The sequence below is a fragment of the Cryptomeria japonica genome, chromosome 5 (assembly GCF_030272615.1).
Source record: "Cryptomeria japonica chromosome 5, Sugi_1.0, whole genome shotgun sequence".
Lineage (NCBI taxonomy): Eukaryota > Viridiplantae > Streptophyta > Pinopsida > Cupressales > Cupressaceae > Cryptomeria > Cryptomeria japonica.
The window spans coordinates 582,059,265-582,086,176 of record NC_081409.1 but is presented as its reverse complement, the minus strand read 5'-3'; the positions used below and the strand labels follow the sequence as shown (position 1 = coordinate 582,086,176).

Here is a 26,912-nt window from a genome sequence, read left to right as displayed (position 1 = left end):
ATCATTTAAGCTCAAGAAATAATTTAACCACCCACAGAGGCTGAATGCGTGGACTATTTGTGGATTTTTCAATAACATTTCATGAGCTATAGGCTCATGTCGCACCAACTAACCACCCATGTTTGTTGTTTTCCTTTAGCTGAACTCAATTCCTTGCTGAAGATTCAAATTCTCTGTTTCCCTTTCTGCTCTGGTTTTTCTTCTTTCGTGCCATCACATTTCTTTCTTTTTCCAAAAATAAACTTTTTGAACTAGTAGTCTTAATCGTAATTATGCAATAAAGAAGGACATGCGATCATATTTGGAAAGTACCGGAAAAGTATTAAAGAAAGATTATTTTCCAGTTATGGCAGCAGCGAAAAGATAGATTTTAAACGATAGATTACCTCGCCCCCTACTTAAAGTATGACATGTGTCCTCACATGTTGTAAAGAACAGGTAAAGGTTTGGGTAATAATGACCAGTACATGCATAGTAGTAAATGAAGAGGATGAAACAAATCAAATATGCAATAAGAAAAGATATGGCGTACTTTTGATAATTGCACGTACGTGTGAAGAAAGATGACGACATCTGCATGAATTGACAAGTGGGAAAGATATCTTAATTAAGGTTGATGTGGATGGATGACGTGGATGGGTGAGATGGGCGGATGAAATGAATAGATGGAATGGATGGACGGAAGATAAAGAAGTGAAATGGGGGTGATAATTGAGAATGGAGAAAAAGGGGTTTCCTTTTTAAAAGAAAACCTTTATTATGAGCATGCTTGTTTTAAAAATTACAGTAACGCTGTAGGAGAAAGGCTAAAGCCTTCGACTATAGGAAGAGTAGCGGGAAGAACCTGAACGAACTGCTGCATGAATTCTTCCTTGGAGACTGGTTTGTGGTACAATCGGAGTCGGTGGCCATTCACTAGCAATTTGAAGCGGACTGGGTCTATTGTTACCAGCTATACAGCTCCATTGTCAAACACATTTTCAACTTCATAGGGGCCAAGCCAGCGTGTTGTGAGCTTACCTTGGTTTTCTTGATATCTGGAATCATATAACAGAGTCCAATCTCCAGCAGAAAATTTCTTGGTTTTAATGTGTTGATCATGCCATTTCTTCCTTTATTGTTGGATTGCTTCTGTATGCTGTAGGGCAGCTTTTCTCATTTCGTCCAAAGCATTTAGCTGCAGGAGACGGTCCTTCTGTGCTTCAGATATGTCTATATTGAGTTCAAGAGCTGTCCTCAAAGTTTTGTGTTCAAATTCTATGGGTAACATGGCTGTTTTCCCATAAAGCAGCTCAAAAGGTGTAAACTCAGTTGTTGTTTTTCATGTAGTTCTGTAAGCCCAAACTGCTTCAGGAAGTCTATTGCTCCAATCTTTTCTATGGATTTGCACTGTCTTTGTGAGGATCGCCTCAATTTCTCTGTTTGTTACCTCTGCCTGACCATTGGCTTGAGGGTGATAAGGGCTGGACTTCCCATGTTTGATTTTATAGTCATTCATCAGTGCAGTGATCAGATTCGACGTAAACTGAGCTCCTTGATTGGTTACAAGCTCTCTGGGAACTCCAAATCTTGTAAAAATTTGTTCATACAGAAACTCAGCAACTTTGTTATCTCAGGCATGAGTCATAACTGCTACCTCGACCCATTTTGTTACATAGTCCGTGCAAACTAGAATGTATGACTTTCCATTTGATGGTGGATCAATTGGCCCTACAAAATCTATCCCCCATTTATCAAAAGGGGTGACTATTATCTGCGGATATAGTGGCATTTCATCGAACTTAGTTAGTCTTCCCATGTGCTGGCATCTGTCACATTTTCTTGTATAGGCCACAACATCTTTATGTAATGTTGGCTAGTAGTACCCTGTTGTAAGAACTTTCATTGATGTTCTTTTTGCTGCAAAATGTCCTCCACATGGTTCATCATGGCAAGCATGCAATATGTTGTAAGTTTCATCTTCTCTTACACATTTTCGCATTACTTGATCAGGTCCAGTATAAAACAAACTATTTGCAATCTAGGAAAAGTTAAAACTTTTCTCTATTAACAATTTCTTTTCTTTTGGAGAAAAGCAGTCTGGTATTTTGTTTGCTGCTAGATAATTGGCAATGTCTGCATACTAGGGTATATGTGCAGCGATGGAAAACAAGTGTTCATCTGGGAACCTATCATCAATGATCTCATGTTCAACAGGTGCAGCTGATTGAAGTCTTGATAAAAAGTCAGCTACAACATTAGCTCTCCCTGGTTTGTCAATTATGGAAATGTCAAATTCTTGTAACAATAGGAGCCAACGTGCCAACCTACTAGAGATGGAAGGTTTGTTCATCAGATACTTGATTGCTGCATGGTCAGTATGGACGAATATCTGATAACCTGTGACATAATGCCTAAATTTATTCAAAGCATACACTACTGCAAGCAACTCCTTTTCTGGGACAGTATAGTTGAGCTCAGGACCTTGAAGGTTCTTGCTGATAAAGTAAATAGCATGTTCAACTGAATTTTCTTTTTGATTCAGAACTACTCCTATGCCAAAGTCAGAGGCATCAGCATGTATGTGAAAAGGGAAATTCCATTTTGGACCTTGAAGAACAGGGGCTTTAGTAAGCAAGTCCTTTAGTTGTAGGAAGGATTTTTCACAGGCCTCTGTCCACTCAAATTGGGAATCCTTTGTTAACAAAGCATAAAGTGGACTGACAATTTTACTGAAGTCTTTAATAAACCTTCTATAGTACCCTGCAAGACCAAGAAAACTTCTGACATCTTTCTATTTTGCAGGAGTTTGTAAATTCTGAATTACTTCAATTTTAGCAGGGTCGACCTGAATTCCATTCTTTGAAACATGATGACCTAGAACAATACCTTCTTCCATCATTAGAAAACACTTCTCACTATTTAGAGACAAATTTTTCTCTCTACACCTTTTCAATACTTTTTCTAAATTTACCAGTGCTTCTTCAAATTTGACTCCATAGGCAGTAAAATCATCCATATAAATCTCCATACATTCATGAGATATATCAACAAAGATACTAATTATTGCTCTCTGAAATGTTGCTGGCGCATTGCATAGGCCAAAAGGCAAGACCGAATAAACAAATGTTCCCCATGGACAGGTAAAAGTGGTCTTATCTTGATCTTCAGGGGCAATTTTTATCTGATTGTACCCACTGTAACCATCCAGAAAGGAAAAATATCTTTTGCCAGACAGTGAGTCTAGTACTTGATCTACAAAAGGTAGTGGAAAGTGATCTTTTTTAGTGGCACTGTTCAATTCTCTGTAATCTACACATACTTTCCATTTTCCACCTTTCTTGGGGACAATGACTAATGGAGAAACCCATTGACTGTCAGAGATTGGATAAATAAAACCAGCATCAAGCAACTTTTGAAGCTCACTTTTAACTATTTCTCTAAGTGCTGGATTTAGTCTTCTTTGAGGTTGTCTAATTGGTGAACAATCTTCTTTGATATATATCCTATGAGTACAAACTCGAGGATCTATTCCTTGCATGTCCCCATATTCCCATGCAAAAGCTTTATGCTGTTCTTGTAGCATTTTTAATAGGTCAGCCTGTTGAGACTGAGATAGCTTGTTATTGATGTTCAAACAATGACCTTGAGACAATTCTATCTGCTCCGTGAGATTACTCATAGAGTCTACTAGTAATGTTTGTATCTCTTGTGGAAGCAAATTGTGAAAAATTGTTGGAAGTTTAAGCAGTGAATTTTCAAAATCTGGTTGCTACAGGAAACATTGTAAATGAGTACCATTTGGATCAGATGAACTACCCATATCAGAGTTGTACTATAGAATTTGAAACAGCAAAACATGTTCACTCTGAAGTTGTGAGAATGGGTCATTTTGAATCATCATTAATTGAGCCAAAGAATTGGCTTCTTCAATTTCCTCCCCCACATCTGGCCAAACAGGTTGGGACAAATCTGGCTGAGGTCTAGCAGGTGGATACAGAGCCAATTTCTTTATGGACTGCCCATCAGAAATGGTCATATCTCCAGAATGACATCCTATAAAAGCATCAACAGTTGCTAACCATGGTCTACCAAGAATAACTGGATATCCTCCTAAAGTTGTCTTAACTGATAATATTGTGAAATCAGCAGGATACTCCCAAGATTCAAGAATGACAATTACATCTTCTACTATCCCGTCAGGTTTAACTGTGGAGCTGTCTGCAAGCTACAGAACTATGGGTGTAGATCTAATATTTAAAATGTTCAGGGAGCCCATAGTATGCTTTGTCATGACATTAATGGCAGCACCTAAATCAATCAAAACATTTTTTACAACTTGGCCATTTACATTTATCTGCACTACAGGACTTCTAGGGTCAATATACTTTGGAATAACTACATTTCCCAACATTATATCAGCCAATTTTCCTAGTACATGAATTGTTTGAGGATCATTTTTCTTTCATCTAGGCTTCTTCAAACAGGCTTCTTTAATAGCTTTTCCAAAAATAGGAATATCTTTAATAGCCTAAAATAAAGGAATTTGAATCTGCACATTCTTGAGCTGATCCAGAATGTCAAAAGTGGGTTCTTCCATGGGTTTATATGCAGTACTTTGCAACCTCTGAGGAAAAGGTGGTTTGTCTTGATTTTGCAGAATAGACTCTTTAGGAACTGTATCAGTTATGGGCATGTGCTCAGTAGGAACAATGGGTATAGTAGATTCTTCATGGGGAGAATCTGGTATTTCAGTAATCAAAGGCGGTTTTGGAGCAGGTAAAGTAGTTCCAGACCTCAAATGGATGTCATTAACGTTTAAAGCATAAGCTTGATATTGGTTGGCTTCAGCAAGATACGCAGGCTGCTGCTACTGTTGTTGTTTATTATTGGGATTGGGCAACGGCTAGGCAGGCATAAGTGTTTGTTTTGGAGGTCCAGGATTTGTGGCAGTTACTGCAGGAGGCGGCATAAGGGCCTGTGGTTGTGGCTGTGGAAGCTGCAGGAATCCAGAGGACTAGTTTTGCCATTGCTGAGGGCCTCGCCATTGAGAATTTTGTTGCCAATTTCCTGAAGGTGGGGTCCATTGCCCTTGTGGCTGCTGCCATCCTCTTTTAGGGGATTGCCATTGCTGATTCTGATAATTAGGCCAATTTGGTTGAGGTGGATTCCAGGGTGGTGGTGGTCCATATGCATGTTGCCATTGGTTATTATATCCAGAATAAGAATTACCAAAAGTTAAAGGGTCTTGAGGCATACCTTGTCTTTGGGCCCATGGTCTCCTTTGTGCAACAAAGAACACTTGATCATCATCTCCTTCTACTGGCTTGAAGTTAGTAGGTAGCTATTTAGCTTCCAAATTAGCCACCATCTTGCATCTACAGTCACGCTTCTTTTGTCTGCAGTGTGGATAGAACTCGACCAAAATTGCTTCAACCTCCTCATGTTTCTTCCGAGTTTGCATAGTGTCCAGTTGTGTAGCCATATTATTAATGATGTCCTGCTTGAAGTCATATAGCAAATTTGTTATCTCCATTCGGGAAACTCCACCAGAAGAAGACTTCCCTATTGTAGCATGATGACCTTGACCTTTTTCAACTATTGCTCAAGAGTAGTTAAGAGATATTTTCTTTATATCATCCCAAGGCAGTTGGGTTATATCACCTCCCCCTATCAGGTCCAGGGCATCTATACAAGAATCATTGATACCCCTTAGAAATAGTAATTTCTGAGAGTCCTCGTTGAGAGTATGGTTTGAGTTCCTCTTTAGTGAAAACAAGAATCTGGAAATATAATCCTCCAGACTTTCATCGTCCTTCTGCTGAATTCGGAATATGTCATCACTTTTGCTGGCACTCTTACAATATTCCTTATACTTTTCAAGGAATTTCGTCTGCATGACCTCCCAACTATCAACGACACCACTTCCCAGACTCATGAACCATCTGAGAGCTCCTTCCTTCAAGGTGGAAGGAAATAACTTTAGTTTATGAGCGTCTGTGTTGTAGTCATAACTACGACGGAGGACATCAAATTCAAACAGAAAGGTTTCTGGGTCCTTTGTGACCAGGCCATAAAACTTTGGAAGCAAAGAAGAGGGAATGTTTTTAAGATTGTCAGTATCTCCCTGAGAAACAATAGGAAACTCAAATGCAGGAGGTGGATTATGAGGTGGATTATTTGCCATGTTTGGTTGCTAGAATAACAGAGCGAATGGATTTTCCTCAGGTTCATTGTCAGCTGGGTCAAATGGTAGTTCAATAAACAGATTTTCAGGGAAGAACCTTCCCAGGGCGTCTCTTCTTCTTCTATGCATGCAATATGATGAATAGTGGCTTGACGGATTTAGAAAATTTTACTAACAAGCTAAACTAATGCTAAAAATGACTTTTGATAAACTCCTAGCTAGACGCCATCCCCGGCAATGGCGCCAAAAATGGTCGCACCCACAAAAGGATATGAAAATCATAGTAAAACCTTTCCTGGGAATTGGGCATTCCAACAGGTGACCAATATCTCTCTCTGTAGACGTTCATTTACTTGTCAAACCAGGGGACGTATACTTTAAATGGCGCAGCAAAATATATGCACTAGGAACTCATTTTGGTCAAATCTTAGCAGAAATACATACTGGAAAGAAATTCTACCTACGCTACAGGAAAGTAATGTAAAGCTCTTTAACTCAACTATGATTTGATTAAAACAGAAATCATGGTAACTACAACTGAAACACAAACTATGAACTGGCCTTATACTGCAGGAACAGGCACAGTGATGGATTCCTTGTGCTGCAGGAGCAATGTAAAGCTGAGTTTGTATAAAAACTTTAAAGATGAAAGCAAACTGAAGCTTTAACAGGAAAGAACAACTAACTAACTAGCTACAGATACCTACTAAGTGGGCCCCCTTAGCAAGCATCTCCTGATTACGCAGATGCTAAACTCAGAACTTCATTGAACTTTATTCATAAAAATAGAATGATATACATTGTTTTGTTGATGTGGAAACTAACAACAAACTTTATCTCTGGTTAAACAGATTATGTCTTTCATTATCATATTGATTCTTACATGATAAGTACTATTCTGATTCTATCTTACTCTATCTATCATCTCTTCCCTTCTCTCTCACGCAGGAGAGAGCTTTATTTAAAAACAGGAGAGCAACTAACTAACTAACTCCATCAAAGAAAGACGTGGGAGTAAAATATATCCCCGAGTCAAGGAACAAACTTCATAAATGAATTTATGCGTTCAACCTGATCTAGAGAGAAAATCTAGCACTCCACTCTTTCCCAATTAACTGCCATTAAAATTCTTTCCCATGGTTCGGTCAAAGAGTCCTTGCCAGAGCTCCCTCAAAGTCTGCAGGAAATGGACTTTATTGCAAGGTCGAGATCGACTGCGCTTGACTCGATCGTTCTTCAACAACCTGCAAATCAAAAGGTAACAGGCAACAGAAAAAGGCGTATGGCACATACACGATATCTATTCATTAATCACACATTTAAATCTACTTCATCATTCAAAAACTATATACGATATACCAGTCATTTTAGGGAGTCAACCGGGCAATAAATGCAATCAAGTCAACACAATGAGCTGTAGGAATATAAAAGTATCTTGCTATAGGATATCCCAAAAAGGTTTCAACAAAGTCTGAACGTCCATGAAATAATAAAAGTAAAGGCATTTAAAAGTTTATCATAACATCCAAATTATGAGCATATTTTAAGCTCATCAAAGGTCTTATTAAGTATGGCAACACCAACAACAATGACAAATCTAAGTTTTGGTTGAAAAACAAAAATGTGACCAATGATGGTATTGTAGACACCAGAACAATAAATAGAACTCAACCCATTTTATCTTTGGGAACGAGTCAGTCAACAAATCCACATACAAGGAATAACACAACATCAACAAATGTAAATGCTATGTAAAACACGAACACAAGATACCCCAGGGTAAACACTCCAAGAAGAAATTATATTCCTTTTGGAGAACCAACTGAGTCAATGCTCAAAAAGTTAATAGAGACAAACATGATCACTTTACCTGACGTAAGAGTGTATGAACCAAGTCCTTTCAAACCCACATGGTGGAATGATAATGATTTCTGCGATTATCATAGGACTAGAGGTCACAAAATGACAAGTTGCTACAAATTGAAAAACTTGGTCCAAGATATGATAAACCAAGGGGACATCACAATTGATACCGATAAGACCTCAGCAAACACAAATCATACAATTTTTAAGGATCCTTTTGTTAAGCATGACAAGGGAAAAGCTACCACATCAGGTACCTAAGACAATAAGCTAACTACACAAAGGTCTCATATGACTACACTATTCATGCCATTAGCTCAGGAGATACAACAAACAATGATTCACAAGAAACACCTGATCAAGAGGACCAATATCAAGACACTCATAGAGATGATAACCAAATTTGCATGATATCTGAAGCACCAAAGTACGATGATGATACAAATCTTTGTCTCAGAGACTGGGGACATGATCAACCATCTCACTCAGGTTGGTTTGAAGATGAACTCATTGGACATATTATAGATGTCAAATATACACATCAGGACTATGAAGAGGTATTTAACATAAATCTTGATAAAATAGCCTATGATACAAATGATACAATTTCTACAATCACAATTACTCCCAGAGACAGAGATTGTGTAGTGGTTACTCGCAAGTCAAAGGTAACCTTACAAGGGATACCACAAAATCAACCACTAGCAGTAGGGACTTACAATATAGTTGAGCAACTTAAGAAAACTCCAGCACATATATTATTATTCGAACTATTGCATATTTCACCTAATCATAGAGCTATACTGGACAAAGCACTTCAAGGTTCAGTAGTGGACAAAGATATAGATGAAAATGCCTTCCAGTCTATGGTAGGAAGTCTGACACAAGGCACACGTATTGCATTCACATAACAAGATATTCCTAGTGATAAATGGCTTCATAATGAGCCACTACATCTGGAAGCTTACATTCATAAGAAAAGAATCAGAAGAGTACTCATAGATGGGGGAGCCAGTCTCAACATTTATACTTTAAAGCTAGTCAAAGCACTGGGATATTCTGAACTTCACATTAATTCTTCCAAAAGGATAAATATCAAGGCTTACGATGACGAAGAACATCCATCTAAAGGCATTGTAACATTACTTGTACAAGGTGGACCAATAACAACAGAGGTCGCTTTTCAAGTCTTGGATAGAGAACTGGGATATAACATGTTATTGGGCCGCCTATGGATCCACACCATGCAAGCAGTACCATCCACATTTTATCAGTGTGTCAAATTCCCATACAATGGTATTGAAATCACCATAAAGGGTGATCCAAATCCATTCCAACATTGCAATTATCTGAAAGATAGTGTGGATAATCAGATACCTATCAATTAGGTCGCACCTCTCACTACATAGCTGGAAGCATTAAAGATCATAGAAACAAAAAAGATATGCCTACAATATCCTCCTTACAAATAAAGGATATGGGTTGTGGAGAATACTCTATTGCAAATACTTTAAGTGGGAAATAGTTCTCTTTCTCCTAAGTCCTTTGGGAAACCTCACACTACAGTGCAAAAGCGAGACAAAGGAAAAGAAATTGTCAAATACACAGATTCATGCTTGTTCATTAGATGGGGTGACTTACAAGAAGAATCCCTGAATGAAGATGTTAACCATTTGATATATAGAGAAGAAGATCATATGAAAATACCCAAAATACACACAGATCATTATGGCAATGGATTCAAAATACTCCAAAGACATGGATATGATGGTACCACGGGCCTGGGGTTACATAAACAAGGAAGACTAGAACCTATTGTTCCTAATGATAATCCAGGGAATCAAGGATTGGGATACAAGCATGTACAACATATTACCGAAGCAAGACAACGTACTCTTGATATACTAAATTGACCAAGCAAAACAACAGATTACATATCACATAGGAATTTTTCCACACAGACGCTTCCATCTTCATCTCAAACGCGTAATCAGGTACCTACATCACCAAGTACAGAATCAGATGGGGAAAACATGAGACAACTCTTGCAAGAACGTACCACTGAGTTACAAAATGATGCAGTTATTGACACAACAGTACACGCTAATGTGGCAACAGATGCGGGATTACCCCCACCACCTGAATCCCACCCATGGTTATTGTCACTACTTCTACCATGAGAAGTAACTCAAGCTCAACCTAACAAAATAGATGAAGAAAGATTGCAAAGGCTTATACCAGGCTTAAGAAGGGTCACTACTGTGCAAAGAAGACCAGTCAATCTACAACAGAATCAGGGACAGGAACAAGAAGAAACAAGTGATGATAACTCATATGATGAAACATATATTGAAAGTGAGACAGACTCTCATGATTATGAATTCTTATCACTCCATGATTCTAGCCCACTAGAAAGTGTAATATTAAGGAATCAAATAAGGCTTATACAGGATGAAGATACTCAAAGTCAGTCAAACAATAAAGTCTTCATGTTATCCGAGTCTACTAAAGAAGGGAGTAATGATTTACCCCTAGTACATTCAGACTTGATTGATTGGGGGCAAGAAGGAAAACCAACGCTGTTTGGGTTTGAAAACGATGAAGCAATTTCAAAATTTCTAGGAGTCAAAGAGGGATTTCCGCAAGGTGATAATAAAGTTGGGTTTGCTATAGACCTAAATAGAATGACATACTTTGGAGAAGAAAGTACTTCTCCAACAGAAGATAAGGATCAAACCACCCATAATGACAAAAGTGACTTGGGTAATCTTCCTATGGAAAGAGAAATTCAGCATTACTTACAGAGGAAACATAAGAAGTAAACATAGCAGAAGGGGAGGTTGTTCATAAAATCCATCTAGCAAAATCACTGAGCAAAGAAGAAAAAGAAAGATTCATTCATTTTTTCAAGCAACAACCTATCAAATTTGCTTGGTCCTATTCAGACATGTCAAGCTTAGACTCTGAATTAGTGTTGCATCACTTACCATTGATACCAGGAGTTCAACCTTACAAGCAAAAATTGAGAAAAATGCATCCAAGTATCACATTACTAGTTAAAATAGAACTACAAAAGTTGTTGGATGTAGGTTTTATTAGACCTATTGACTACGCGGATTGGATATCCAACCTGGTACCTATGACTAAGCCCATGGGAGGCATACGAATCTATACTGATTTTCAAGATCTAAATAAAGCTTGTCCTAAGGATGACTTCTCGCTACCCAATATCGACATGATAGTTGACCTAACAATTGGAAATGAGATGCTATCCTTAATGGATGGTTTTTTAGGATACAGCCAGATTAAAATTGTACCAGAAGATCAACATAAAATGGCCTTTACATGCCCATGGGGAACATACTGCTGGAATGTGATGCCATTTGGTCTTAAAAATGCTAGAGCAACATACCAAAGAGCGATGACAATGTTGTTGCATGACATGATCCATAACATAATGGAAGAATTTATGGATGACATATTGGCTAAATCACAAACCAGGGAAAGTCACCTTGTAGTTCTTACACAGATATTTGATTGGTTGGAATAGTATAATGTCAGATTAAACCCTAAGAAATGTGTGTTTGGCGTAACAATGGGTAAACTGTTAGGGTTTATAGTATCAAATAGAGGAATTGAAATAGACCCTGCCAAGGTCAAGGAAATCATTGATGTGCAACCTCTGTCAACACTTAAACAACTCAGAGGGTTACAAGGAAGATTGCAGTCCATAAGGAGATTCATAGCATAGTTGGCAGATAAGTGTCATCCATTTCAGCATTTACACAGGAAAGGAGTTACTTTTAAATGGACAGAACAATGCCAGGAAGCTTTCCAAGCTCTGAAAGATTATCTTTTGAACACACCAGTGTTAATATCTCCTACTCTAGGACAACCTCTATTATTATACATATCAGCAACGAACTCAGCTCTAGGAGCTCTATTGACATAAAATGACAAAAATGGAAAAGAAAGAGCCATTTATTATATAAGTAGGACTCTGATCGGTTATGAGCTTAATTATACCCCCATAGAGTGAGCATGCTTAGTAATAATCTTTGCATCCCAAAAGCTCAGACATTACATGTTGAGTCATAAGGTATAACCCATTGCACACTTTGACCCACTCAAGTACCTATTGAGCATAGCAACATTGACCGGGTGATTGGCTAAAAGGGTTATGATCTTGAGCAAGTTTGATATAGAATACATAGATAGAAAAGCCATCAAAGGAAAAATCATAGCAGATCAATTAGCAGAGCCTCCTATATAGGACAATCATCCGTTGCTGATAGACTTTCCAAACTAATCTGTGTTTACATTAACTGCCTTCGTAATGTGGAAGTTATACTTTGATGGGTCATATACAAGTCATGAATCTGGAGCAGGGATTCTCTTCATTACTCCTCAAGGGGATACTATACCCAAGTCATTTAGGATCAATTTCCCATGCACCAACAATATGGCTGAATATGAAGCTCTCCTCATCGGGCTTCGTACATCTGTACAATGGAAAATACAAGAGTTACAGGTCTATGATGATTTGTAGTTGATTGTAAACCAGATCAATGATGATTAAAACATGAAGGATGACAAACTCCTGCCTTATAAGAAGTTGGGCGAAGATTACAAGGAGCACTTCAGCAAAATTACCTTCGAAAAAATCCCAAGAATACAAAACAAGGTAGTGGATGGAATGGCAACCATAGGATCTCTTTTGAATATGTCTTCTAACGAAACTCAGTTTGAGTTTATCATAGAACAGTTAATGCTACCTGCATATGAGACTCCCCTATTAGACTATGTATGTGCAATTGTGGGTCCAGAATCACCTTGGTACAATGAAATATATACATATTTGCACACCCAATACATGTCACCAGATCTGTCCAGAAATCAAAAGAAGACCTTTATTCGTCAGACATCTACATACACCATTATAGCTAATACTTTGTATAGAAAGGGTTTCGATGGAACTCTTCTCCGATGTCTGGATGAGAATGAAGCACACCTTTCTTTAAAAGAAGTCCATGATGGAATCTGTGGGGCTCACCAAAGCAGTCCACCATTGTCAAAGAAATTGCTGAGAACAAGTATTACTGGCCAACCATGGAAAAAGATTCTTACAAGTATGTACAGAAGTGTAAACAATCCCAAATGCATGGAGACCTTATTCATGCACAAGCACAAGATCTTCAACCCATCACATCACCGTGGCCATTTTCACAATGGGGATTAGATCTAGTGGGTAAAATCAACCCTACTTCTTCTAATGGGCACAAGTTTATCTTGACAGTCACTTAATACTTTACTAAGTGGGTTGTGGCGATTTCTTTAACATAAACCACTGGAAAGAAGATAGCAAAATTCATGCTCAACTACATTATATGTAGATACAAAATTCCAATGTGCTTTGTTACAGATAACGGTCGTCCATTTAAAAACTAAGAAGTGAAAGAGTTGTGTAACAAATTCCACATACAACAGAGATTTTCCATGCCATACTATCCACAAAGTAATGGGCAAGCAAAGGCTACAAATAAAATAATACAAAAAATTCTTAAGAAAGTAGTCATTGACACAGGATGGGACTGACATCTCTAGTTAAATCCCGCTTTTTGGGCCTACAAAACAGGAGTACGCACACCTACAGGAGCAACACCATATTGCTTGGTCTATGGGACAGAAGCGATACTCCCCATTGAAATAGAAATACCATCTCTAAGAGTCTCCTTACAGAACATCATATCAGAGGAAGACTACAAGGTAGCAAGGTTATAAGAACTCAAAACCCTTGATGAAAAAAGAAAAACATCATTTAACCATCTACAAGGATATCAAAATAGACTAAGACGAAGTTATAATAAATGGGTCCGCCCACAAAATTTTCAAGTGGGAGATCTAGTACTTAAAGAGAATAAATGGAACCTAGTAGAATGAGAAAGGCCAGGGAAATTCAAACCTAACTGGCTATGTCCTTTCATTATAACAAGGGTCATAGGCAATGGAGCCTATAATTTGGCTACCATGGAGGGAGATCCAATCTCTGACCCTATGAACAACATGCACCTTAAGCGATATTATACCTAAGGGCTGTTTAGTTTAGGTTTTATTTTCCGCATTGCATAACATATCATTTAAAACATAACATTACATGTAGTTTCTTTTTTAGATGCATCACATTCTTAAACTTTCCATATTTTCATATAAAATCATCAATAAAACAAGGCAACTATTCAAGTTTATCATCTGTTTGCATCTAAGGAAAACAAGGGTCATCTCCTTTCTTATATATTTAGACATGAAGTCTTTGAGGTTCTAAGGTCATTCATTCTCCACATTACCCTATGACGACGCTGTATTTATGGTTGGGTAGCAATTTCACAATTTGAGACTTGTTAACCCACAATCTATCAATTGCTATATCTCACACATTAAGAAGATCTCTAATTCATTCTAGACACCTAGTTGATCATATAACTAGTGAAAAATCTAAAATTCTACTTCAACATCGTTGTAATTATCACACCCATGTAGGTTTCATTACTTACAAGTCAAGGCAAGAAAAGAAAAAAGAGAAAAGGAGCTATGCCAAATATCCATCTAAAGGCAAATAGAGCAATGATATATAATTGAAATATCATGTATACAAATACGATAAAAAGCTTGACTATGGGAACATGCAAGTAACTCCATCAGGGCTATGAATGCCTACTGGGAATGGAGAAATATTTGAGAAATTACAATCTATAACCTCGTCGGAGCTCTCAAGGCTTGCTGGCAGCGAGGCTCTATTCAGGATACTTTTGAAGTTAGAAAAATCATGTAGCTAGTCATATAGAATGCTAAGGATCTTTAGTGAACATAAGAGCGGGAATTAACGCATTTGCACACAGATGGGCAAAAGAAGATCAAAGTTTCAAGAGCCAATGGGGAAGTTTTTCGTGTCTCCATTTGTAAATCCTAGTCACTAAGTGTGTTGAGATGAATGTTCTGAAGGGCCTTAGAGATCGATTGACTACTTATCTATGAAATGTTTGCACCTCCATTTCAATTGGTGTATTACAAATGCAAAAACAAACATAGTCAACCTTGTTTGAATAGGAAATGCATCTTCATCTTGCATATTGCATTCACATAGGTCATGTCCAAAATTCATTTGTCTCCATATACATTCTACAGATCATCATCTCATATAGGTCTACACACTAGGGGCATAACTGAAAAAATCCTAAATATCAGATAAAGTCTTGAAAAAATCCAAAAAATAATATAAAGTCCTAAAAAAATCCAAAAAATTGTATAAAGTCCAGAAAAAATCCTAAAAATCATATAACGTCCTTCAAAAAAAAAAAATCCAAAAACATTGAAAAACTCAAAATCCAAAAACAATGAAAAACTCAAAATTCAAAAACATTGGAAAACTCAAAATCCCCCCAAAAAAATCGAAAACCACAAAATTCAAAAACAATGAAAAACTCAAAATCCAAAAACATGGAAAAATCTAAAAATACCAAAAACATTCAAATATGATCCTAAAAAATTCAACCAAAAACATTCAAATATTGATCTACATAATCCAAAAACATCGAAAAAGCTCTTGGAAAAGAACTAAAAATCGAAAATCAATCAATCAAAAAAACTAGCAATAAAATGTCTTGTGAGAAACAAATACCCTAGTAGATATCCAGCAAACACTTCGCACGAAGTTAACAAAGGATACGACTATCCAGTCAAACATCTCCAATCAACTGATCAAACAGTCTTATCAATCGTATCATATCCATATCAATGTGATCATTATCTTGTCTTAAATAGAAGAGGATACACTCAAAATCAAACAAGTCAGTCTTACACGGGGTCCGCAACTTTCTGAGATTAGACATTATCAAGCATCACATCAAACAAGTGAGAACAAAGGCACAAGGTCATTATAGCTACTGAATTTTGTCTGGGTCAGTCTTTATCTTTTTATCATTTGGCGACAGATATTGTTCCTATGCCACTCAAGGATGTCCACAAGTGACTAGAGGAGCTATGATGGGCATTATCTTTTTCTTTGTTTGTTGTTTGTGGTGTGAACCGATGATATTCTAGGGAAATTTCTCTAGTGGGTGTCTGTGATAAGAGCCTTCACATCAAGGTGAAATCGCCACACATACCTCGACCCCTAACGCAATTCCCAGAATGGAGGGTTCACTCCTTGTCTACTGCATGTTTGTTTCTTCAATGAGATATCTTTACATCTTGGTTCCTTATAACCTAATGTGCTAAAGCTTCATTGTTCAATAATAAGGCTTAGTGATGAATATATATTGATGCAATAAAATATGTGACACAGGTTCGTGATTCATTCAAATTCATTATTATTCTCATCTCAATTGCTTATTGATAGTTTGTTGATTTCTCATCTTCAGTCTAAATCGCATTCTTTCTAACATTCTTTCTATCATCAATTTTTCTCTCTATCATTCTGACTAACATTTCTTCAACTTATATCTGAGTTAAAATTGGTTCAACCATTATCATACAAAAAGCATTGGTTCAACTATAGAGTTCATTTGCATTTCATCATTATAGAGTTCATTTGAATTCATCATTATAGAGTTCATTTGCATTTCATCATTATAGAGCTCATTTGAATTCATCGTTATAGAGTTCATTTACATTCATTATAGCATTCATTATAGAGTCATTTTCATTTATTTGCATTCATTACATCATTACTACATACATGTACTACCATTGCATTTAGAATCATATAGAATTAAAATAGATATGCATCATAAAACTCATAACATCATATTAAACATACATAGATCATTACCAAAACCCGCATGCCATATATATATATATATAACTCAAAAATGATAATGTGTGTGAATACAATAAATAAGCCCGAAGGCTCAGATAACATGATCAACCAACATTGCCTCTGGTAGTAGGTGGATCCAGTCCACTAGATCTTGCCCTAGGATGTCGAGGTGGTCCCATAACACCACCACCGCTAGTCCGTCATGAAGTAGATCTACTTGATCTCCTCCCCATGTATGCACTAAAGCTATACTCTCTCTGACCCTTAGGGACGGCTCTCTCATATGCCTACCGATAATAAATAGACTCCTGCGTAGCAGTGAAATACCTATCTGCCTAGTCGTGCGCATCTATACCTGCTCTAAAAAGCTGATCGAAGGCATCCATAGTAATTTGACATCTCCATCATCTCCCCCATCTCCTCCCTCATCTCCCCCACCTCCTCCCTCATCTCCACCACCTCTTCCCTCATCTCCACCATCTCCTCCCTCAGCTCCACCCTCTCCTCCTCCTTTGGCTCTCTCCCCTGCGTCTATCCTCAACCGCTATCTAGGATGGTGAATCTACTGTACTGTAATCGAAACAACATGATTAGTTAAAGGCACTGGCCCGTGCCTAGCAAACCATGCATCGTACTCCACCGTCATCCTTGGATCCACTCCACCTCTACCCCAACCCCAGAGTAATGGTTGCAAAGAATCAAACTCAACAGAATAAACATGTGGTTGTATGCACACACCCCAATCAGATACCTCTCACGATACACGAGCAAAATAGGCAGTAACCATAGGTGTCACCTATACCTCACTGAACTATATGAGAACCTGACCTAGAAGATACATCTCGATAATCCACTAGGTCTCAAAGGTCCTCCCAATAAGATATCTCTACTGTCAGCAGAAAGAAAAATGCACTACATCATCAGGCCAACTAGGGCAATCTAAGTAAGGTCTCCAAATAAAATGCTGCAATATGTCAAATTGATGTCTCCAGTACAAGGTGTTCCTCGAACCCATATGTCTGATACCTACTATATACGTGAAGGCATAAGGCTCACCAGGCTGCAAGTCTACATGAATGACAGGCCTAGAAATAGAAATGTGCTCCCATGCCCATGTCTGAAGCAAAGTAACACCACAACTGATATAACGGTATCCCAGGTACACAATACCATGCATCTTATCGTAGAACATGACTAGAAGATAGGGACCCTAGGCATATAGTCGACGATGCACAATCAGATCATGGAGCACTCTACCCCATCCAACTGGAAACCCATGACCTTGTCTGTCACGTATCAGTAAACCACCGACAACACTACATAATACAATAGTCAGGTCATCATAGTCTAATCGGGCCCAACGGATGTCATAACGACCACTGATCTGCAAATCCTGAATCTCATACTCGAAAAGTGCACATAGTCCAGCAATGCCATCATCATGGTCATATATAACTCTCTCACCATGAATGGGAATACGCAGTATACACCATACATCCTCTAGCGTAATGGATGCCTCACCAGTCGGAAGATGAAAAGAACAGGTCTCAGAATGCCACCGCTCTATCAAAGCTATAATCATGGCCCTATTGGTCGTAACCTCTGGCAAATGTAAAACATGGTATAGACCAAGCTGTCGGATATGCTTAATCTCCTCATCTGGCAAGTCAACTCAAAGATCAAGTCCACTAGGTCTGCTCTATCGGCAGTATAACACTCCAATGTTCTCTTGCAACGAGAAAATGATCAAAATATCACATATCGCATCCTGAAAAACTTAAATATTTTCAAACGCATGACAAAAAATTACATATACAATGAATGCATGACAGTTATGACTTATGTGGTACAAATAAGACTCTTGCATAATGATTAAAGCTAATGCATAATGAAATGGGTGCATGCGTAATGATTAACACTTATGCATAATGATATACATGAATGCGACATGATAACACTAATGTGTAACACTTAGGACGCATGCATAGTATTTAAAGTGTTTGCGGTACACTTAACACTAATGCGTGAAATTCGACAAGTGATTGCGTAACACAAGGCAAAAATGGATCATGGAATTTTTTTGAAAAATAGACATAAAATAGGCATAAATCGGGAAAAAAATTGGAAAATACCATGTCGCCAGTCCCAGGAGGTCTCTGATATGAATGTACTTAGTTAGATAGGTGCAATCGAGCTCTATAACCAACAATGATGATCAAATACTTAGAAAAAAGCACACAAATTGCAAGGAAAACCAAGGAATTACCAAAGTGCAAATGAGCAAATGAAAACCTAAAAATCTCTATTTATAGCTCAAAATTAGGGTTTGTTGACACATTGACGCCCGTGGTCCCCGCCAGCTTCAAACACCTCGTAGCCTACTCAAACGATCTCGAAATCACACGAAATTTTACGCGTTGCTCATTTGACTCATATCAAAAACATGGTCTCAATTTTGGAATTTTCCAACCACCTTTTCTGAGGGGACATATTTACACTATACAGCAGTACCAAGGCATACTGTGGCAAAAATTTTCGTTTCTTTGAAACAATGTTGTTCCGACTTTGTATCAAAGAGGGGCAAATGTAGACACCTAAAAAATGTCTCATTGATCATGTACTAATTATTCCTCTAATTGATTAAATAATTCTTTAATTATTTAATTAAGTTAATTAATCTATTCCTTCTAATTTCATATTTCCTCATCATCTTACTAATTATTCTATTTTCCTATTCTTTAATCATTTTAATCATTTTCTACTATTAATTAAATAATTATTATTTAATTAATTATTATTAATTCCCCAATTTAAATAATCTTTATTATTTAAATAAATTAATTTTCAATTTCTATCTCTAATCATCTAATCATTCAAACCTCTTCTAAATATTAATTAAATATTTATTATTTAAGTAATTGTGATTTAATCCTTTAATTTAAATAATCTTTATTATTTAATTAAATTCCATTTCTAAATAATTAAATAGTTTCTTTAAATTATTTAATTAACTAATTGATTCTTCCATTTCCAAATCCCCAGATTCTAATTTCATTTAATTTCATATTCTTCTAATTTCTTCCAAATTCAATTACATGTGCATGATTTCAAAAACCAAATTGAAAATCAAAGTCAAGTTCCAAATATATTCAAATACTAAATTGAATTAGTGAATCATCTCCTCATTCACTGCTCCTTTGTGGCTTCTATTTCGAATAGAATCCTCTGTATTTGGAACATTTCCTGGGTCTTTCCTATCACTTTAGAGGACATTCTATTAAATGGATGCCTCCCTCTTTGAATCCTTTTATCTATAAGTTATGGTATTTTATTCTTCCTTATGTTCCTTGGGGTGTTTGGAAGGAGCGGAACAACAAAATTTTTAGGGACATAGAAATGCTTGAGAAAGTTGTTTCTGAAAAAAATGTTAGGCTTATTGTCGAAAATTTCAATAATATCTCTAGTATTGAGAATAAGAAGGAGGTTGTGGTTTGCTCATATTATGATCTTAGTATGGCTAGGGACTGGTATGTGAGAAATGATGTCTCAATTAATTCCAAACCTTCTAAAAAGAATCGAGAAGGTGTTTGCTGGATTCATCCTCCTAGGGGTTTGATTAAGGCTAATTTTGACAAGGTGACTAAGGGAAATCTGGTGCTGACAGGGTGTGGGGGAGTGTTAAGAGTTGATAATGGAAACTTTGTTTCGGCTGTGGCACTTTCCTTGGGCTCTAAGTAAGTCGAACCACTTAGCCGAAGCCATTGAAGCTTACTAAGTTATTTACCTAGCTCATAAAATAATTTCAAAAATATTTGGATAGAGGGAGATTCAAATAATATTATTGAATGCCATCTAGGCAACTTCCCCCCTTCTTGGACAATTTAAAGTTGGATCGATGATGCTAAAATAATTCTTTCCAACTTTTAAAATGTTAAGATCTCCCATATTTTTAGGGAAGCCAACTAGGTAGCCTATTTTTTTGCAAATGAAGGGGTCAACTTAAATGGGCAACACATGTGGCAAACCTAAATCGAATTGGGTGCTGATGTCAGAGCCTTAATTAGCTATGATATCACTAATGGGAAATCTACCTTTATTAATGATGATTGATAGAAGAAGTGCTTTTTACGATGGCACTAGTTGTCATGATAGAGGTGCATTAATTACACCTAAAGGAGGTGAGGATTGACATGTACTCTAGGCATTTTGGCTCTTCTATTGGATCTCAAGCTTGCTCATTCAGACTGCGAGCTCCAGAAGGAAAGATTCTGTAGATATGGGGGTAGCAGGAAACGGGTTGAACCCACTATTGATGACAAGAAAAATGCTAAGCCTAAAGTTTGGAGGCGCATTGATAGGGGCGGGTGGCTTCCCTTTATTGATAAGCTCCATGGCCATGACCTAGAAATCACAAAGAATTTCACCAAAAATTGGAAAGAGGGAGAAATTGTTGTAAATGACAAAAAGTTTAAGCTGGAGAAGAACTTCATTGGGGAGATTACCGGGCTTTCTATTGAGGGGGTTAAATTTTTTAGGCACATAAAATATTCAGATGAATCAGTCCAGAAGTTCCCAAATTTTGATGAGGAGAGAGAGGCTTTGGTTAAAGTCTACAATAGTTATTTTGAATTTGGTACGATTAAGACTATTTGGAGGGAGGTGCTCATAATTGTTATGGACTGCATCACTCTTGATGGAAGATTCACCAGAGTTTATGGGTATCACTTTTCCCTCCTGAATCACTTCCACCATAAGGTGAGGATTTCCTTTCCTCATTATTTGTTCTGTTCATTGAATCGTAGCATAAAGGAGCTTAGGAAGAACCCTAGGAAGAACGTCGTCATGCATGTAGGCCTCATCAGGCTAATTCATGATCACTTTAGTAGAATGCTTGCCCCCTCTAACCCCAGCTCGGCCTCGGACTCTGAAGGGTATGACACTGATGTTAGTTTCTATAAGGAAAATGAGTATTCAGATTCTGATTGAAAAGAGGAAGAGACTCCTTCTTTGAAGAAGCTGTCCAAGAAATTAAAACAAAGAAAATCCTTGGATAAGAAAGAAGCTTCGATTAAAATTCCCAAAGGAACCCCTCAAAATGTGAAGATAAGGAAGAAGGACTCCTCTGAGAAAAAATGGTCTCTTATTCAGTGGATTCATCGGATGATAACCCTGAAGCCCATAAAACTACGGAGGGTTGAAACTCTTCACACCCAGCTACTAATAAGGGGAATCGTCCAAGATATCCTGGTAATATTAACCCCAAGGATTATTATCTTAAATTTCATAGAGAGTTTCCAGATGATATTTTGGCTATTGCTAGAAATGGGGTAGTTGATCATTTTTGTTTGATGAAATGGGTTTTTCATGAGATTGAGGAGTTAAGTATAAAGAATAGGACTATTTCCAGTAAGCCAGATGATATGCAAAAAAAAGGCAATTCCCATAAGGATGGTTTTCTATGGACTAAGGAGGAGAAGAATTCGATAGCCAAATGTCTCCAAAGGACAATAGAGCTTATGGAAAAAATGAAAAAAGAAAATTAGAAAAAGATAAAGTATGTGGAAGGGGAGATGGAGAAGATCAGGAGCACTATGAACATAATTATGGAATATAGCCACAAAGTAGTAAAACAAACTGCTTCTTCTCTGAGCATCATAGTGGAAAAACTTGAAAAAACCGAGCAGGGGACTCTATTTGTTGACTTGGAAGTGGACAAAGACAAGAACACAAAGGAAGACTTTGGACCTTCGAAAAGGATGAGAGCTAATCTGAAGATGAAAGCAGATGCACCGGCACTGGAGATACAGGAACTAAAGAAGGTTGCTCACGATATGTGCACCCTTGAGACTGACGTAACTGAAATGTTATAAACTTTAGGTTAGCTTGGTTGGTGTTTTGTGTAGGTTTTTGCTGGCTTTCGGTATGTTTCTACTATCTTTTTTTTTTTCCTTTCTAGCAACTTTCTAGTTCAACGAACTCTTAATGTTTTAATTATTCTTTCTTGTAAACTTTGTGGTTTCAAGTCCATGTAAAACCCATTTTTTCCTCAATCAAAAACGCTATTATGACCTAAGGTTAGGGACAACTATAAGCATCTACAAAGAATCTCACCATCATATCTTGATAAATTATTAAAATGATATGGTAATGGTTGATATTCCATGCCACTTTCCTTACCAGTTCTTCAATTTCTCGAACCATTCCCCTCTCCTCACTTTCCCTCTCTTATTTTATTACACCATAAAATTAACTCATAATTATTCTTATTTTTATTTATACAATAAAATTCTTTATTGCACATCTTTTCTCTATTTTAAAAAATAACAGTGAAGCCTACATGTCAAAAAGGAAACTCATAGAGATCAAGATAAGTTTTTGATTATTATAAAAATAGGTTTTCAGCCTTCCTTTTCAGATTAGCCCTTGTCCTCTTACTCAGCCCAAAAGAATCATCCTTGCCCTTATCCTTAATAACTTCGAGATTCACAATTAATTTTTCATGATAGGCATTCTCTAGCTTGTCCACCATGGTTTTCATAGTGTTAGCAATCCACTCGATAACTTTTTGGCCGTTTTTCATAATAGCTTGCAAAGAATCCTTGATTTTCTTCAATTCATCATTAATACCAGGGAGCTTGTTCTCATAATCCTTCTTATGATTTTCAATTGCTTCCACAATCTTCTTCAGGCAATCCTCCAAGGAGTGCTTTTCCTCTTTAGTCCGTAGCTACTTATCTTGACTTCTCTGGTTGCCTTGACTAGTTTATAAGACCTCAAGTTTTATATTCATATCCCTTTGCTTTATGTTGAAATCCTTTATCTCATTGAAGGTCCACTTGGTGAGCTTGAAGAAGTCAACCACACCATTTCTCACAATCACCAAAATGTCATCAGGAAACTCCTCGCCTGGTTTAAAATAGTGAGAGTTCGGCCTTAAGTCACATGAAGATCTAGGTTTGTCTTCCTTGTTGGTAGTAGGATACGAAGTAAAGGAATCACTAGGAACAAGGGAGGTGGCAGAGACCTCCTTGGCCGAACCAACAAAGGGGGGATTCGAAATTGGATTTTACCTTTGTCAAGAGGTTGAGGGGTCACCGTCTTCCCCTTGGTCTTACTTCTACCAGCCATAGAATCCGGGGGGTTCTTAGTAACCTTAATCTTGCTTTTACACACCGGGGATAGAATAGGGTTAACGTTCCTTTTCGCCTTTTAGAGGGAACATACTCCTTGTCATCCAAATCCATATCCCAACCATCCTCCTCACTATCTTGAATATATGATTAAATCCACACACTTTTACTAATTCCTATGTGATTCTAAAACTTTTTTTCAAAAGTTACATAATGACAAATTAACTTATATTTAAAATTGAAAATATTTTAAGTTTCTTCGCCCCTTCGCTTACATATTTTTCAAAATGTTATACACCTCTGTTTTATTAGCCACTTCTTATTCCCATATCAATACATTTATTCCGCACATGATCGAACACCACACAAAATACAACTTTGAAATATATAACTTCAAATCCAATAAACCAACGACTTGGGTTTTCTTTTCCTTTCTAGAAGACGGGCTTCGCACGACATATGGAAAGCGAAGTTATTGACCATGGAAGGCATATGCGGAAGAAATGCTTGATCCGGAAAAATTGCTTGACCCCGGATTGCGCAGAATTAGTTGATTAATCACCCTGAATTGTTCAACGTTTTCGTTTTAATTGCGACTCTATAATCAATCCACCCCTTTGTTCGGCTATAAATAGCAGCATTCGTCTAGGTATTCTCAACAAAAAGAGTATCTGTTAGAGATGACGAAGATATCTCTAATGTGGCTTCTTTTGATCGTTTACTTCCTGCAATTGTGCGCAGGGCAGGACTTGAAAACACAGTATTTAAGTCCTCACAACGATGCGAGGTCTCAAGTGGGCGTGGGCCCTCTGGTGTGGGACGATACTGTGGCTGCCTACGCGCAGAACTATGCTAATCAACGCATGGCGGACTGTGCGATGCAACATTCAGGCGGTCAGTATGGAGAAAACCTTTTCGGAGGACAAGGTGCGGAATTTACACCTGCAGATGCCGTGAGATCATGGGTTAACGAAAAGAAATATTACGATTATAATTCCAATTCATGTGCTCAAGGGAAAGTGTGCGGACATTATACTCAAGTGGTGTGGAAAAATTCGCAGAAGCTTGGCTGTGCTCGTGTTAAATGTAATAATGGAGGTATTTTCATTACCTGCAATTACGATCCGCCTGGGAATTACGTAGGCCAGAAGCCCTACTGATTCCATGTCTGTTGTCTTTCAGTAAATCGTGCGTATCCTGTATTATCACCCATGTAGTATTCCTCTCTAGATCCGATAAGTGATATTGACCTCTGACGCAAAGTTGGTCACTGAATAAAGTCTATCTTGTGTTCCTTACTGATTTATAACAATTAGGTTTTCCTTACTTTCATATGTTCATTATCTTATTCTCGTTCTAGCTTTGAGCATGTATTTTTAGTTATCATAGGTTTTATTGCTTAATCAATCATTCCATCCCTTTTTTTTTCAATAAACATAAATATATTGCAAAAACTTTATAAATATAAATTACTTTAATTGTTTTGTATTTCATTTCTTCCCATACTCAACTTCCAAATCTATTTATTTATAATTTCCATATATATATATATATATATATGAAAATAAATTTTTTATAAAATAATTCCAATTTAAATCTTAATTTGTAACTGTAATAAAATAAATAAAAAGGAGATAACCATAAAATATTTTTTAATTTGAATATATGTGTTTAGACAATGTGAAAAAAAAAATCATTTGTATTTTACATATTTACATTTAATAATTTAATATTATGTTAACTACTATACCACTATCAAATATAAGATAAAAAAATATAATAGTTTCTCTTGAAGACATCACTAGGCTTCAACCTTTGCATAAGACACCTAAATAATTATAAACAATAAAAATATTATTAAAGAAAAAAATTGTAAAATTATTAGATCATTATTATTTATAGTTACAATCTAATAAAAAAAATGAAATTTTTAGACCATTATTATTTACGATTATAGTTTTTTAAATAATTACGTTAATTATAATTAGTAAAGATTGTAGATTAAGAAGAAAATAATAAAATCTTCAAAGACGGGAAAATGTTTTGTAGTTATAATAACTAAAAATTTACAATATAACTCTTAATATGATACTTATTTAATGTTTGTAGATTATTTGAATTATAAAGATTAATATCTAATATACTTTTAACTCAGAGATCTTTCATTATCCTTTTATGTATCCTTTGGTTCATATAATTTGTAATCTCTAATAATGTTATTTTATATTTTATATAAGATATCCTATAAAATAGGTATACACATAGATTTAATTAAGCTATTATTACTCATTAAATAGATAAATTTATAGCAAAAGAAATATTGTTATCAATGATTCACGTCTTATGAAACACTAAAGAAAATAAAACATATCACTAAGTGTAGTCGCATAAATATGTCCATTTAATTAAATATATAGTTAATATTTATTTGATTAATTTAACCATCAATAATTAGTTAATTAAATTAATATTTAATTAATTCATCCTTAAAGCCTTCTCCTATTAATTAAATAAATTATTCAATTTATTTCAATTAATTCATTTAGCCACACTCAAAATCAATTAAATGAATAAATCATATTTATTTAATTTAACTCCCTTTCCCCTTTTAAATAAATAATAAAATATTTATTTAAATCACTAAAATCTGCCCCACTTGCATTCTCCTACAAATGCAAGTTGCGAACACAATTGAAATAAATGTATTTTTATTTTAATTTAAATCCCATTTTCCTTCACCCACCAAACTCACTTGCAATCCTAAATCCCCTTCTAGACCCTTCTGACCACTTTCTAAACATTCCTAATTAGCCTAATCCATCTCCTAAATATTCTCACATTCCTAAGCAACTTGAAGTCACTTCTCAAAGCCTTGAAAGTCTTTGAAAATAATTTAATGCTTTATGTGTTCAACAAGCTAACCCGTAAAAGTCTTCAA

At 36.5% G+C, this 26,912-nt stretch overlaps 1 protein-coding gene across 1 annotated transcript; it reads left to right on the top strand.

Annotated features, from left to right (window-relative positions):
* The first annotated feature begins 24,637 nt into the window (after window positions 1-24,637).
* LOC131036798 (pathogenesis-related protein 1A) lies at window positions 24,638-25,277 on the top strand. The gene has a single exon (XM_057968786.1). It carries the CDS (start codon window positions 24,655-24,657, stop codon window positions 25,132-25,134), a length of 480 nt encoding a protein of 159 aa, XP_057824769.1. The 5' UTR covers window positions 24,638-24,654; the 3' UTR covers window positions 25,135-25,277.
* The last annotated feature ends 1,635 nt before the right edge of the window (window positions 25,278-26,912 follow it).

Coding starts and splice junctions, on each gene's coding strand:
- LOC131036798 (XM_057968786.1), top strand. CDS start 24,655: ATGACGAAGATATCTCTAATGTGGCTTCTTTTGATCGTTTACTTCCTG.